The following is a 16396-nucleotide window of genomic DNA, read 5'->3' on the forward strand; positions in this document are numbered from 1 at the left end:
ATGTTGGTTCTTATCAAATCAAATACATTTTTTTCGGTCTAGAATTATTTTTTACCTTTGTATCAGGGACGGAAAAGAAATCTTCCTTTTTTAGGCAATAAAAATAACTTATAGCCCTTTGACACAAAATCAAAACTATTTAACCTGGTAACACTTTCCTTTAGTCCAATTAGAAAAAGAAAATAATGCATAAAAACGTTTTTCTTTTTTCCGAACTTATATTTGACCTAAACAAATATAGACCTTTCCTCAGAATCTGTGTTTAAGGTCAAAAACTAAAAAAAGAACAGAAATAAATAAGCAAAAGAGAATAAAAAAAATTCCATGAGATAAACCCCATTTAGCTTTACACCTGCTCAAATATTTCTTTGGGTTAATTTATATATATAGAACTAAGATGAAAATTGTGGTTTGGGTGTTCTTTGAACACGTTTTTGCGGCATGTTTCTCATGTAAAAGGAAACATTTATAAACATATTTAAAAAAAAAAAAACGTTTAAAGTTGCACCATTGAATATTTCTTAGTAGTACTGGCTTGATAGCTCCAGTACTGCTCGGCATTTTTGTTACACCGATAATCTTGCTCTGGTCCCAAAGCCCAAAGGTGAATTTCTAATGTCTTCCTGCCGTTGGACAGAAACTATGTCCCAGGAAACAACAAAGGTTTTTTTAATGTTGCCTGAAATTGGCATAATCGTAATTGAAAGACAGAGCCTCATCTGAGTCAATGGAGATTAAATGGATGTAAGGGGAAAACCTGTAGAAGCTAAAATAGATAATCCCAAATCGTCAGGTTAGACAAATCTAGAAAGTGAAACAATCAATTTTTCTTTTTTCCAAAATACATTTTTATTTATTTTCATAATTTCAGAAAAAAATGGTCATAGGATAAAGACGGTTGGTTACAATTGGTTACATCAGAAAATTTGAAGGTGATGGTTTGGTTGCTGATTTACAATCATCCCACCAACAATTGTGCACATAATTCAATATTCTAGAGAAGAGTTAGCGAAAAAACATCTGTGTGTAAAAAATGCTGGTGCAGCTCCACAAAACAGTAACGTTCACAAAGGTACTCAGAGAACACAGTGATTGATGTTACAGACAGGGCGAAAGTTCCCATGTCTTAGAGTGGTTTGTGTATGTTCTGGCAGCTGGAGCACAACTTGGCAAAACAATGTTGTCCCTGGTCCCATGTTTGTCTGGATTTTCGGGCTTCTTCATAAGTCCATGTCATGATCGCTGACACTCTGGCGTAGATACTCTTCATAGAGCTTTTTCTGTTAGAAGGGAAACAAAACAATTAAAAACCCTTCAATTGTTTGGTGATGGGACAACTTCAGAGTCTGACATGCACACTACCTTTTTGGCCTTGACTACCTCCTGGATGTACTCCAGCTTCTCCTGCAGCTGTCTTTTCTGTTTGCCTGACAGAGTTGATCGAGTTCTGCCGAGAAAATAAGTGAAAGTCAATGAGTTTGGCGGAATTTTTAAAAAGCAATACATTTGAATTTTATTTGTAATAATCCTCTGTAGAGAGAAGACCTGCACATTGATCGCATACAGTGGTTTAAAACCCACACTAATCTGAAGAGACTAAGGTTGATTTCTGAAGACGTCAACATATTTATTATTCAGTGTTTGCGGTTCTTTTTTCCTCTTTTAGTTCCAATTAAAATAAGGCTTAACAATGTTTTCCTAACTCTTCTTAAAGGGAGTTTTGGTGCCATTTATGTCCCAAAATTTGAAGTCACAGTTCCAGTCCGAGGCAGGCGTTAAAATGAGGGTCACTGGAAGCAGTTCAGTTAACCAAGTAACTACTAGCTGACTTGTAAAATAAAACCAAATCAGTCCAATGTAAAGAGTCCCGAATTGATAATAGAAAGTTATTCTTGTGCTGATTCCCAAAAGTGTTTTAAACCCTTGGTTCGATTAAACATTTAATATCTTTAAGAAAGTTCAGATTCTCCTTTTTTTTTTATTTTTGAGACCATTAATTGTGCATTTTGGAAGTGTGGTCTTATGACAAACAGCCATCAACACTTCTGCTCTACATGGTCTTCTCTAGACTGTTGGACTCATTTTCCTGTCCTTTAGTCCATTTTTGTAAGAATTGGCGTTCAGTAACATGACATTTAATCTAAGGTGGCAAAATTCATACATAATATCAGGGTGGGGTTATATAAATTCGCTTCCTTCCACTCCCTTTCAAGCAATATTTATTAATATGTCAAATTATCAAAAGTTTTATTAGTTACTGTATGAATGTATAACTGATGATTGTATTGCTTGTGTGTATTATTTCTATTTAATTGCTTGAAATAAATCATTTCAAATCAAATATCACAAAAAATGATGAACAGTGTAATAAATTTCCTTTTTTTTCTGAGCATTACAACCAAATCAAATCTTTAATAGAGATTTGCTTTAAAAAAAAAAGTGAAACTTTCAGAGAAACTGGGGAAACTTGGAACTTACCTGAAGAAAAAGCGTGAGATAATAAGCAGAAGGAAGGAGAGGAGGATGAGTCCACCACAGACGTAAAGCTGCTGCTCCCCAGACATGGAGTCAGTCACTCTCAGCACTGGAGTCTGTGGGATACAAGAGTAGCTTTGGGCAGTCTTGAGGGGGTTTTTGTGTAAAAGCCCAATAAAAAAGCAAAAAAATCGACACTAACCACATAGAGTGAGAGGGTCTCTGTACCCTCACGGCCCAGAGCCACCTCCAGCAGCTCCTTGGACATTGTGCCGAGCACCAGGAAGGCCAGTAACGCAAGGGGAATACTGAAACCCAGCAGAGTCAGGAAGCAACTCTTGCAACGAGCGCGACGGTTCTCTGAGGTAATCAGCCTGCAACAGAGGGGTCAGGGGTTACACTCGCCTTTCATATTATTTACATTGATTTTCATCGACTGAATAAGTCATCCAGGGCTCCAGACTAACTTTTTTCACTAGGAGCACAGTGGCCCCTAACTGAAAATTTTAGGGGCACAACCAGAAAATTTAGGGGCGCATACCGTAAATCAACATGCTAACCAAATCTACTAATTTCCACTGTATTACTAATAAATACTTTAATAATAGATGCAGAAATTAAAATGTGATGTTTCAAATTCAGTGTCACATTTTATTCTGCACTTTTGAGGATGCAGGTAAACTGACAAAAGCATCGCTGTCATGACAGTACAAATAAGTAAAGAAAACGGATGGAAATTTATCTTTGTGACACCAAATAGGTGCAGCCAGGATGCACAACAAGCGTGTTTGAGATCACCCAGGTGAACTCAACGCTGCGCAGATCACCTGGTGTGAGACATATATTTTTGTTTTTGCTCCAACATCACCTGTCAATCATCACAAAAATATCGGGAGAAAGGGGTGGGAGCAAGGGGCAAACCTACCCGGACACAGCTGGAAACTGAACTGACTGAAAGCTGCCCTACAGACTACAAAACAATGCATTATGGGACATGTGTCCTGATGGTTTTTGTAGTGGAGTGATTAATTAAAATAATTTAAAATACCAATTCATTAAAAAAGGCTACATACATCAAAACATTAGAATAATCATAAAATATATAATAACACAGATCATACTAAGGGGGAGAAGAATATTAAAACTAAATTGAATGTTAAGGACAACTCCATCTTCCTTTCCTCCTTTAGAGTCTCGCTGCAGATTCGCCTTCATCTCACAGGGAGCGGTGTGCTGCCGTAACCCGTTTGATGCGCCGCCGTAACCGTCACCAAAACCTAAACCTTCCTCCGGGACTGTGCGGCCCAGAGAAAAGTTCAGCACGGACTGCATACACTAGCCGCAGGTGGGAAGAACGAATCAATAGTTCGCTTATTCATAGCTCAGACACACACATATCAGGTTGTGATGATTCCTTCCCACAGATGTTTACGCGCGCTCGATTATCTCTAGGCCCCTCCCCCTCCACGCATTTAGCCACTCACAGTGGCTTTCCCTATTCTTCTCACACGCAGTGGCCGCCTGACAGACGGGCATCACGCGAGAGTGTACGTGCTCGTGTTTAATGAATATGTGCGCGAGTGTGTGTGTCTGCCTGCGTGCGTGTGCGCTCGCGTCTCATTGATTATTTCATTGATCATTGACGTGCCCCTTCAACGTTTGATGTATAAAAAAATACAAAGGGTGGGGGAGGCAAATTTACTGGTCGCGCATGTGCGACTGGATGTAAAATTCAGTCGCACACTCTCAAATTTTGGTCGCAAAATGCGACCAAATGGTCGCAGTCTGGAGCCCTGTCATCTGAGGCTAATTTGACTGAAAAATGAGAATCAATAGCTTTTAAAGTAATAGACAGAGATCAAAAGCAGTCAGTGTAGCACAAATTGAATTGATGAGGAAGAAATGTGTTACAGATGAAGCAAATCAGAAAAAAAAACATTTAAAGAATGAGACAATCTCTGTTTTTCACCTGTCAGTATGAATAGAATCTGTAATGGCTTCACTGATGAGTTCACAGTCCCTCTCCAGAGAGTTGAGAGTATTCTGAACAGTTTGGTTAATGGTCTTCTCGATGGTTCGACAAACTTCTTCAATCTGGTTGACACAGCGGCTAGGCTGCACACAGCAACAAAAACACACACAAACGAGAAATCAGTCCAGATCAGAGAGATACAGGAGATTTCATATGCAAAGGGAAAATGAACATGAAAATGAACTCTCACCTTGTTTGGGTTAGGAATGTAGATGGTGGGCATGTCAAAGCCACATTTGTTCAGTCCAGGCCGCTTGCAGAGTTCCTGAACGATCTGCATCATTACTCTCTGGGACAACCAGAAATACGAAAGAGTTACAGAAACATATTTATAGGGAAGTCGTTTACTGTCAAACCACTCTTTTTGATACTTTTCCAAATCAACCAGAACAAATCTACACACTTCTAATGAACCTAACATTACTGCACACTGTATTAGGATCACACACTGTCTGCATTTACAATTTACAGACAGATAAGTACAGTGGTTCCTTGTTTATCCCGGTAGTAACGTTCTAAAAAATAACCTGCAAAAGATGAAATGTCTTGTTTAAACTCTCAGAGTTCAAACATACAAAGTAAAAATTACGAGATATATATATATATATATATATATATATATATATATATATATACACACACACACGAGATGATCTTCTAAATGTGCTTTTATTAATGTTATGAATATTATGAAGTGCCTGTTCGCTAATCATTTTATTTTTAATCCGTGTGGTCCGTGCTTTTGTTTGTGGAGGAACGGAGCAGGAAGAAGGATTAGGAGAAGGCTAACACGCGCTAACAACATTAGCCTTGTTTGATGAACATAAAATCTATGCGGGAAATGCTGCAATCTGCATCTTGGCTGCACATAAATATGTGGGAATAACATCAGCCTTTATTTTGTCTGGAAACACAAATCCACGTTGATTGTTTGAACAGTTTGTAAGGACTGAGCTGCATTTCTGCTTTGAAAAGCTCACACACACCGCCCCAAAGCCGCTGTGTTCTGGCGGCCCGAGCTCCGCTCAGACACACAGTTCTCCTGAGTCCGGCAGCCGCTAAACCAGAGCGGCGGGACGGAAGCCCCCCCCCCCCCCCCCGGAGCACACACATAACAAAGCACCACCTCCCTGTCCGCAAACACAAAGCTATAAGTCCGGCTGCTCTGCTCACAGACACGGTTCATTCGCGCAGAGCAGCCGGTCGGTCCAGTATGAGCTCCAAAGCTTTCTCTGAAGCACCGCACCTTCTATGCGTGACGTAAACCAGAGCAGTGGTGACACACGATCGGAATGAACTGTTTACATGAACAACGATCGGATAAACAATCGGAATAACCCACCTATCTCGATCGGAAAGAAATTTTGATCAGAACGAGTCTGATCGGGGCAGACTATTCCGAACGGCGTGTTTACAGGGCGCATTTTTCTTCCGATCAGGCATTCTTTCCAATTACTTTTGCCCATGTAAACCCAGCTTCTGTCTTGAAAAGTTCCACAAATTCTGATTCTAGGATATAATTAGGGTTATATAAAAACCTAAATAAAGTTTTCTTGGACTTACCTGTCTGTCTGATTCTCCACCAGCCTCATCAGCCTTGCTCAGGTAAAAATGAAGCCGGTCGCCGTGCTTCTCATTCAGGCTCTCCACAATGTTAAGGGTGCGCTTGCACAAAGCCTGACCCATAGGATCAAAAAAGACCAAGATCAGATCGCAAAGATCACCTGCAAAGAACAGTGAAGCCTCATTATTTGATACAGACGGAAAAATCTCCCCAAATGGTGATTTTGGTCTCAGCTGAATGACTGTTTAGCTTTTAACATCAGTTTTGTTTTCCACTGTAAACATGAATTGTAACACCAAACTAGATTAAAAAGAAATAAATAAAGTGACTGTTCGCATGAAATTTTCTAAATACGTAATAAAAAGTTCAGTTTATAAACTTTCTTTGATTTTTTTTAGGGAATGTCTCACAACCTCATATAAAAACTCCTCACAAAAGCAGTTCCAGAGGACTAGAATAACCCACCTAGCCACAGGATGACATCATCCACATCAAACGGATACTTCATGTCTCCATCCACCAGCCCTGGTGAATCCACAAAGGTCACCAAGCTGAACTTCTTCTGCCGTGACGTGCAGATTTCTGTGCTCAGATACTCTGAAACACCTAAAGAATTCATAGAAAGTACTTGTGTAAATGAGTAAGAAAAAAAACAACAACAACCATCAAGCTTGTGGAGTTGGACTTTTTAATTGGCACATTTCTAGACTCGGTTTGTTTAACAAAGTGCTGAGACTTATCAAAAATAAGAAGAAAAGTTAATGTTGCATAAAGTTTGGCTTTAAGTCCATTCGTTCAATGTAAAGCTTCAAAACTGGACTCCAAGAATCACAGTGAATCAGACCAATACATCACATGCAAAACTTAAGAAAAACTCTCACCTTTAAAGTCTTGCAGAGTCTTGAAGTGTGGATACAGATGAAGAGTGGCATTTCCCTAAAAATGAAAATCTTTTATTTGAGGCATATACTCTGAAGTGAAAGATAGGAAAACATTATATACACATACAAGAAACATCAGAAACGGAGTGAGAAGTAAAAGCCCTAAATTCTCACCCTCATGGCCTAGATCACATCTATTACAGGGCCCAGTATGTATTTGACTCCTGTTCCCTCTCCAATCAGCACACACTCAGTTTCAAATAAACACACAACTACACATTTATAGGGAAATATACACACTCAAACACGTGGAATAATCTGACACACATTTTCATGTATAGACACTTATTTGGATTTTATTCCCCAACACACCCAAGTGCATCCTCACACCATTCAGATTTGTATTCATAAATATTTAGATATATCATAGTTTATTTATATTTTGTATATGTATGTATCAATAATAATATTCCTATATTCGTACATATAGAAATGTTAAGACATTGTTTTAAGTGTAAACTTGTTCTGATCCACGTATGGATATACAAAATTGTGTTTTTGTTTCTAGGCGCCTCATTGGTAAAAATTGAAAATAACATTTTTATGGCATGTGTGTGTGTGTTTAAGTAAAACTAAACTTGTCAATGAAATGGAAACACTCACTGTGAGGGATTCCCTCTTGCGTCCATTTGTGACAAAGCTGAAGCCTTGTGTCTCTATAGCCACTCCAGTGCGCTGGATATGTTCCTCCACATACCTGAGAAAAGATCAAGTTGGAGCACAGAAAATCCATTTCAACAAAAGATCATAATTCTTCTTTACATATTTTTTCTTTTCATAGTATAGTATAACAATTACCAGTTGATAAAGGAGCTTTTTCCAGCAGAGTGGTTACCTATCAGCATCACTGTAATTTTTTTCCTGGGTGGGAGCAACTTGACACCAACAGATTCTGCCACAGTTATCAACCCTGTAAGCATCACACAATACACTATTGCAATGGTGAAAGTAACAATTTCAACACAGCTTAGATACAGTCTTGTTTTAAGCTAGCATAAACTCTGAAACACCAGACTCAATATGAGGTGTCAGACGTGGAAGCTCCCTACAGTCACAGCAGAGCTTCAGCTTGGCTAACTTCGCTAGCATAACCGCTGTGACTGGAGCAGCGTTAGTTGACCACATCATTTAGCTAACTTAGCTAACACTTAGCCCCCCCCCCCCTTGTCATCCTAACTTATAAACGGGATTTATGCCATATGTGATTTATAATATTTCTATAACTAAATTCTTAAAGAAGAAACTCTGAGTGTGATGATGGAGAATCTGTTCACTCACCGCTTTCTGAGTCCGTGTAAAGTTGATGAATGTCCCGCAAAATGTGCTCATCACTAGAAACACTGCCAGCTATCGAGTCTGCATTAGCAACACTTCTGCTCTTGATTTTCCCCGACATGGTTACACTATGGTGAGCTCGCAAGACAAACTTCTTCTGGCAGTAGCGATGCACAGCCGGTTTTCCAGTTTGAATCAACCCGGTCCACTTGAACCGTTTTTCCGCCACGTCGTCAACTTTGGGCGTTTTTCTTGGCGCACAGCCTTATGGGAAATGGAGTTTTTTTGTTTGTTTTGTTTTACGGGTAACTTGCATCCTCGCAACATCTGCCAATGGATAATTTACACCTTTGTGTCTCATTTGAACATAAAAGGTACAAATGTTCTAAGAAAAAAGTTTATAAATCCGAACTTTTTTTTATTTGTAGTTATTGGTAACAAAACAAAACAAAACCAAAAGCTCAAGGAGGATACAGTGAATTCGTATTTGATACAGTTAAAATGTAATTGTGTAAACATAAATTAATTGACATGACAAATGCTTAAAACAGAACAAAATTATAACTTGGAAGCACAATTGTGGAGAATTGTATGGGAAAATACTCTCCACATACAAAACAAACATTGGTTCTCTTGCTGTACTTTAATGGTACTGTAAAGCAGCCGGCTGATGTGCTCTACCGCCACACCAAAGTGCACCTTTAAAGGACTTCAAGCTGCATAAGCTGTATAATGTACCTTGAATGCGCCACACAGTCGAACCATCTCATTTGTGCTGCGGGGTTCAAACTCGATGCAACAGCTGAACATCAATATTATCAGCAGGAGAGATGAATAAAGAAGGATGACTGGAAACATGATGCCTCTTAGAAGTGGTCTTAATCTAATAATGACTTTTTTGTAAAAGGTTGAGGTTGCATAAATCGAGTTGCACCCAGATTCCTTTATCTCCTTGACAGATGCTTACCGTACTGATTTTCCCCTATAAATGGGTTAATTGCATCAAAATGTTTCCATCCATTGTAAAGCATTTGGCAAAGTAAGAAGCATGAATGAATGTAAATCAAAGACTGTTATTAAACACCTATGCATGTGGGATAGTCTGTGATATATAAGCTGGACACCTTAAAGACACTTGTTTTTTTATGAACATCGGTGCTTCACTAAGAATAATGAGGTATACTGATGTGAACTTTAGGTAACGCAGTCTGTTAACATTTGAATCCCATCCTTATGCCCCAGATTTTTATGAAAGTTCTTGGTTTAAGAAGCAGGCAGTATAATTTCTTAGTTTTCCAAAATCAAGACACAATAGCATTATATTAATTATGCTTTTCTATATACATTATAGTGTATTTTGAGTGCAACATACATTTTCTGATATGATGGGATATAATTTAGCTCTTCATTCAAATAACTTATTAGCACAGAGCACTCATCTAAACATTTTCATCACAAGAATCCCTGTCTGTCAGTTTTCATTTTGACGTCCCAACAGTCCATTATCTTGAGTTACCAGTGGGCTTTTCTCTCCTTGGCAACTATCTCCAAGAAATGGGAATGGTTGGCATAAAGGTTTAGAGACGAGTCAAGGTCAACCCACTTCACCTGTCCTGCATCATCACCAGCTTGCAGTGGCAGCTCACTCACACTGTCGCCTGCAACAGCAGCATAGAGACTTCAGGAGTCAGAAAACAATTGTGCAGAGACATATGGGGGAAATAAGTATTCAAATCTGAAAGTATGAAAGCTGTAGAGAAAATGCAAATATGTTCAAAATACCCAGTTCATCGTGAAAGTTTACAGCGACTGTCTCCATCCAAGCATTGTCCGTGTTTCTAGGATCATCAACATAGCCTTTATAGACCTGAAACAGAAAGAAAAACTAATCAATTCAAGATGGAACAAAAAGCGGAAACCCATTCCAGCTAATACTGACATTATCATAATGTTTTTGTTTTGATCGTTAAGTAAACAAAACCACACAGAAGTATTTTTGGACAAATTATACTTTCTTCTATTACCCATGCATTTCACTCAGAAATCTTAAATGTCAACTCTAATCTTCTTTTGAGGAAATTTACAACTTTCCCCATTGTTTTTTTAATTATGATTGTGCCATTTTTAGCCAAAATAAATTTAAAAAACTGACATTTTCTAGGACATAGTTTCTGGAGAGCAGCAGGAGTTCATTAGAAATTTTTCTCTGAGTTATTGGTGGGACTATTGGTGCAGAGCAACCCTACCCCACTTCCCCTCTCTATTGCTGAGAGCTCTCTGTTTACATGCTCTCCCATTACTTAACAGTCCCTCACACCCCCAACCCAACATTACCAGTGCAACGAAAATGGTGAGCAATATCGGAGTTGAGCCAGATGCCAGCTCAGACAAGGAAAACGAAGACATACATGGATCTTTTTGTGTACAGGTGGATGCATCAGAATGGAAGAGCAAGAAGCCTGTCCAGTACTACCCAAAAAGCTTTTTTTCAAACAGCACATTTTTGTCTGCTCCTGATTCACATCGATTTGAATGAAGAAATATTCAGACATGCGATTCTGAGCTTAATTTTCTTTATGTATGTCCTCCATCATCAGAAAAATGCCACAAGGAAACATTAAAAACACCAAGAAACACTATTTTGACCAGATTGGGCCTTTAAGGGGCGATATTTTTAATAGTTGTGCAAAAAAAGTGTTAACTGGCTTCTTACTTGTATGTTTGTTACACATCATGTTGAGATAATTAAACAATCCCAAATATGAGTCAGAAACAGCCTATATAAAACTAAATTGCGTAACTAACTAGAGGACTTCCTGTGTTGCATTTTGGCTCATTGTGAGGACATCCTCTTTAGGGATTATTTTTTCCTATATCTTGTCTTGTCCAACAGTTGAGCAAACAATTATGAGCTGAAAGTATCTTTTGTTGGACAGATTTTACAGTTACTATAGGGGGTTATGATTCTTGTGACACACAAAGTGTATGTTTGTATAAACCCCTTAAGTACTTGAGGCTAAACTTTGTTTATATTCATTATGTTTCTATACCTTTTTTTTTGTTCGACTGGAAGAAAAAAAGGAGAGAAGAAGATAGTGGGATGGGGGATAAGGGTAACAAAGAAGAGAGAGAAAGGGGGGTTAAGGAAATTGGAGGATGATAACAGAAGTAGGGGGGTAGAATCACAAAGCAGCAGGATGCTGGAGGTTTATCATCATTACTGTCAGACGTTAGTCAAAAGGGGCGGGGCCTGTCCACATACACACTAAAATTTAACAAACATACCATTTGGCTCCAAAAATCTTCAACATGTACACAATACAACTACAGCTCACACGCACATACTTAGGCATACAAGCACACATGTAAAGCATTTCATTCTGTCACGCACAATCTTTGTGTATAGTGTTTATGTTCTTCTGTGGTGGATGATGAAATGTTAAAAGAGGGACAGTGCCTGGTTGCCCCCACACCAAGACCCCCGCCGAGGCCGCAGCGGATGCCAGGGTACCCCGACATCCGCGCGGGATAGAAGGCAGAGAAAATCTGCCTGCCGGACAATCACGTCAGCCACCCAGGCCAGGGGCAGCGGGACCGCCACAGGGGCCCCCAGTACCAGAGAGCAGCCAGGTACAGGAGCACAGAGAGTGCAAGGTGTAGCCCAGCTAGAGGAATAGCCCTCCCACTGCGTCAGGGGGCCCAGCACGGGGCCCCATCCCCATAGAGCTGCCACAGCCCCAGACAAGCAGCCCACAATAACACGGGAGTTCTGAGCACCCCCCACCCCCAACGGGCCTGACGCTCCAGGCAAACACCTAACCAATCCGCGGGAGGTCCAGGAGAGAGCAAGAAAGGACCCGCCCCCCACCCAAGAGGAGGACGCCCAAGAGAAGTGGAGGTCCTTGAAGAGCGTTGTAAACATGGGCCGACCAGGCTCACCCACCGTTGTAATTTTAGAGAGGCTCAGTGGTCGAGGGCAGGGACCAGAACCCACACCACAGGGACACGGACACCTCCAGGCTCAGATGTGATGGGATCCCCGGCTCATGGCCTTGCCAGAGAACTCAGGGTTCCCTCTCCCTCCTTGGGAGGGCTGCCTGGCCCAGGAAGCCAGCACCCAAGGGACACGCCCACCCCTGCTGAGGGTCTGGTTCCCCCTCCCCATGGATAGGGTAGGGGCCAGAAGATCAGACGTCCCACCTTCCTTGTGTAATGTATGTGTGTAGGTTTGTGTGTGCGTGTTGGATTTTGGATGCAAAATTAATGGTACCAATAACTATAAAGTAACTTCAGTTGACTTCAGAGTAGCAAACTGTCCCAAACCATCACACTTACATATTCGACTGTTAATTATGACGATGCCCTTTTCCTGAAGTGCTGTTTACTTTTACATCAGTTATAATACCATACACGCCTCCCAAAAAGTAAAACATTTAATTCAATATCATTCAAGTTTAGTAAATATGCAAATAAATAAATAAAAAAACTAGGACTGGAGTTTTAAAACACTTTTTTCCTGATTTAAATCAATAAATAAATAAAATGTGACTGACCTGAAACCCATTACAGCTGAATAGCTCGGTGATGCGCTCGTGGATTTTCTCCCTTTCAGACGTAGGTATTGCGAGTGAGTTCAAGGCTTCCTCTGAGAACTCTCGCTGCAAAGTCAGAGAAACCTGCTCTCCTGGATCTACCATCCCCTAAAAAAGCAACATGTGCAAAAATGACTGAATCACATGACTACACTCTCCCATACACCACCAACTGAGGCTTAAAAGGAAATAAAAACTTGTTTAAACACATAGTATTTTGAAAGATCAATTGCAGCACTATGTAAAGCAAGAGAATACTTCTATATATTCAAATGTAGAAGTAACTAACCCCAGGAATTGCCCATTCTCCACAGTCTCTCCTCATGATGGACACAAACTGAAGAATAGGTTGCTTGGAGACTGAATGATATACCTTTGCCCTGCTTCCATCTAGTTTCCATCTGTCAGACAAAGAAATGCGTCATACACCCAACAGGCGAAGCATGAACAACAATTAGTCAGTAGATGAAAAAGGGAAGTGTACAGTTTAAGTACAAGAGGCCAAAAAAGGGGGGTTAGGAATGGGAAACAAATGGTTACCTAGTGACAATTGGATCGGCAGCGTGATTAGGCCCCCAGCGCCCCAGCAAACCCCTGCCAGACAATCCTGTGCGGCCTCTGGGATTTCTGCATAAAAAAATTACTTTAAGTAATCCCCAAAAGTGTTTATTAAAAAATAAAACAAATGGATCAATAGCCTCCATTAGAGAAAGTCCAGCTGATCTCTATATCTGCTTTCAAACTTACAATGGGACTTTATTTTCCACTCTGTAGATGCCCTCAAAGCTTGTTCTGTCCACAGCACCATCCACTGCATTGAATTCTGGAGAAAAGGAGCTGCAAAGCAAGCAAACATCCAGAGGATGTCAGGACAAACAAGTGGAATAGAAAATCACCAGTATGCCTTTCATTCGTTTATTTCCAAATGTGGACGGCTGCTCACCCAATGTCAGGATCTGCCCACTCGGGCTTCTTTAAAACTGTAGGGGCAGTGTAGCTGACTGGGTTGTACTGCCCCCAATCCACGCTCCAGTCCACCTTATCGTCAGGTACTGGGAAGCGTGCAACTGTGGATCCGGGATACTGCGTGGATCGGGCCCTTACATGGGGTGCAGCTGAGGATGGCATGGTCTTGTACAGGCTGCAGCTGGTACTGATGTGTCGGAAGTTGTTATCAGTTCTGATCAGACAGGAAGAAGGGCTGGAGATTGAAGGGCTGAGGAAGGAGTGACACGAAGATCCAATATAAAAACACACTTTCATTATTTCTAGCACTGCAGCACCCATTCCTGGCCCAGGAATGGAAGATATTCATGCATTCATAACATATCAATAGCGGAATTAACATCCTGGTTATATCGCAGTTACTTTACACGGAAGTTCTCTTTCATAAATAAATGATTAAAGCTATAACAGAATTGTCCCTATAAACAACTTAACATTTATAATCTTTTCTGGTCATACTTTACTCCGTTGGTGCAGGATGTACACGGGAGTCCGAAGAGGGTAACCGCCAAACGAATCGGGAAGGTGCTGATCCGTCGCAATAGTAAAACCATTCCTCTTTTGATTAATCGATAGTGAATTTAGACTGAGGGCGGAAACCAGGAAGTCTGTCGTCTTGCGTGATGACGTAATCAAGAGTCGTCAAAGTCACTCTTTTTTTAAATTTAATTTTATTTTTTTTACTTTATTTACATTTTAGGTACGAATGCGAATGAAAGGAAATAATAGAATTACTGTTGTGTGAAATGTGAATAAGTACATATATTTTTCATATCACATAATGTTATGTTTTCTCTACTGTCTTACAGTCTTTTCCCTTGATGTATGTATGGCTGCTATCTGTAGGGGTCGCCAGAATGAACCATCCGCCTCCATCAAACCCGATTTTCTGCAGTCTTCTGCTTGGTCTTTGTTTCAACTTCGGATATTGGGGAGGTTACAGTTGCCTTAAATATATGAGTGACTATAGGTCCTGTGACTTTGAATATGTCTATAAAGAAAGCCTATTATTTTTGCTCTTACCAACTACTGTGTGTCTTCCTTGATCACAACTAAGCATCATTTCTGCATCACAATCATATTCCATCCTTTTAGTCTGTGTGAAGTAAACAACAGCTGTTCCAATGATGTATTCAGTCCTGATTCTAAACATCCTCATCATTCCCCAACAGAACCTCAACATCTTCAGCTCTGCCTCCTTCCCCTGTACAACTGTACAATAATATAAATATCCAAGTTCAATTAAACCACTTGATATTGCTCAACAAAGGGTATTAGTCACTCAAAATGTTTGCTATTTGGAAAACATGTACACAGCAGAAATTATTAAAGCTTAGTGACCTTAACAAATTCCATCTTACAGGCAACAAAATAAGTTTCCTTTTTTGTATATGTTTTGTTTCTTTTTTGAAATACAACCATGTGGGAAAATTTTTAACACCCCCTTCCCCCCTGAAATTCATCTATTTCAATAAAGAGTTTTCCCCTAATTAACTACAGAAAGGTAAATTACAAAATGTCCATTATGATCAATTCACGTTTTTCTTAGTGAGAATCAGTATAATAGTATAAGTAGCTACATTTTTTGGATTCAGAGGAATATAAATCGATTAATCGTTACACAACTATCTGTCATTCACTTCTTTTTTGAAAATTTGAATTGAATAGCAAGTTTTGACAATATGTATTGAACCATTTTTTTCTAGAGGTGACTGAGTGTGTGTCATTTTATTTTTTATTTTTGTCATGAACTTGCAAGAACTTTGGCCGCATCATGAAAAAAATTGATAAACACACTTGAAAATTTTCTTTTTTTTCCTTATCTGATTTATACATTCTTTTACATTATGCATTTAAAATACATTTTCAAAAAAGAAATTAATAGTTTAAACTGGCTATGACAAAATCCTATGTGATTTGAAAACATAAAGGCAAATATATGAAAGTGTGGTGCATGTGGTATATGTAGTACACATAAACATTGTCGTTGTGCATAATAAGGGGGTCTCCATCGGTCAATGTTAGACAAAATGAGAGCAAAATCATTTTACTTTTTATTTCACAAGGTGTAGAACCCCATTGCAGAACAGGATACAGCATCCATATCACAAAAACTTTGACAAATTAGGCTTCTTTAAAGGAAAACTTGATTTTAAAAAATTCATTTGCAGAGACAAAAATATAATACAGAATGAGACGCCAGGGCTAAATAACAAATATATGTTAAAACATACACTATATTACTAAAAGTATTCTCTCACTTGCCTTAATTCACATTTGAACTGAAGTTCCATCCCATTCCTAACCCATTATGTCGGTCCACCTTTTGCAGCTATTACAGCTTCAACCCTTCTGGGAAGGCTGTCCACAAGGTTGAGTTGTGTTTATAGGAATTTTTGACCATTTTCACCAAAACACAATGGTGAGGTCACACTCTGATGTTGGTGGAGAAGGCCTGGTTCTCAGTCTCTGCCCTAATTCATCCCAAAGGTGTTCTATGGTCAGGACTCTG

The 16396-nt window shown here is 39.6% G+C and overlaps 2 protein-coding genes across 2 annotated transcripts; both read right to left on the reverse strand.

Moving 5' to 3' along the window:
- Positions 1-824: 824 nt before the first annotated feature.
- si:ch211-11k18.4 (uncharacterized) lies at positions 825-8549 on the reverse strand. The gene is made up of 12 exons (XM_023957673.2): positions 8291-8549; positions 7811-7922; positions 7616-7709; positions 6953-7007; positions 6537-6677; positions 6071-6231; positions 4698-4796; positions 4445-4590; positions 2678-2849; positions 2479-2591; positions 1363-1447; positions 825-1280 (listed from the first exon to the last, which is right to left on the reverse strand). The coding sequence occupies exons 1-12, from the start codon at positions 8406-8408 to the stop codon at positions 1221-1223; spliced, it is 1356 nt and encodes a 451-aa protein (XP_023813441.1). The 5' UTR covers positions 8409-8549; the 3' UTR covers positions 825-1220.
- A 135-nt stretch (positions 8550-8684) lies between these two features.
- On the reverse strand, positions 8685-14508 carry nudt9 (nudix (nucleoside diphosphate linked moiety X)-type motif 9). The gene is made up of 8 exons (XM_004071528.5): positions 14344-14508; positions 13823-14095; positions 13627-13716; positions 13420-13506; positions 13169-13280; positions 12841-12987; positions 10070-10154; positions 8685-9945 (listed from the first exon to the last, which is right to left on the reverse strand). Exons 1-8 carry the CDS (start codon positions 14436-14438, stop codon positions 9800-9802), a joined length of 1035 nt encoding a protein of 344 aa, XP_004071576.1. The 5' UTR covers positions 14439-14508; the 3' UTR covers positions 8685-9799.
- Positions 14509-16396: the final 1888 nt, after the last annotated feature.

This window comes from Oryzias latipes, chromosome 8 (genome assembly GCF_053564925.1).
Source record: "Oryzias latipes strain Hd-rR chromosome 8, Olatipes_Hd-rR_3.1".
NCBI classification, from domain to species: domain Eukaryota; kingdom Metazoa; phylum Chordata; class Actinopteri; order Beloniformes; family Adrianichthyidae; genus Oryzias; species Oryzias latipes.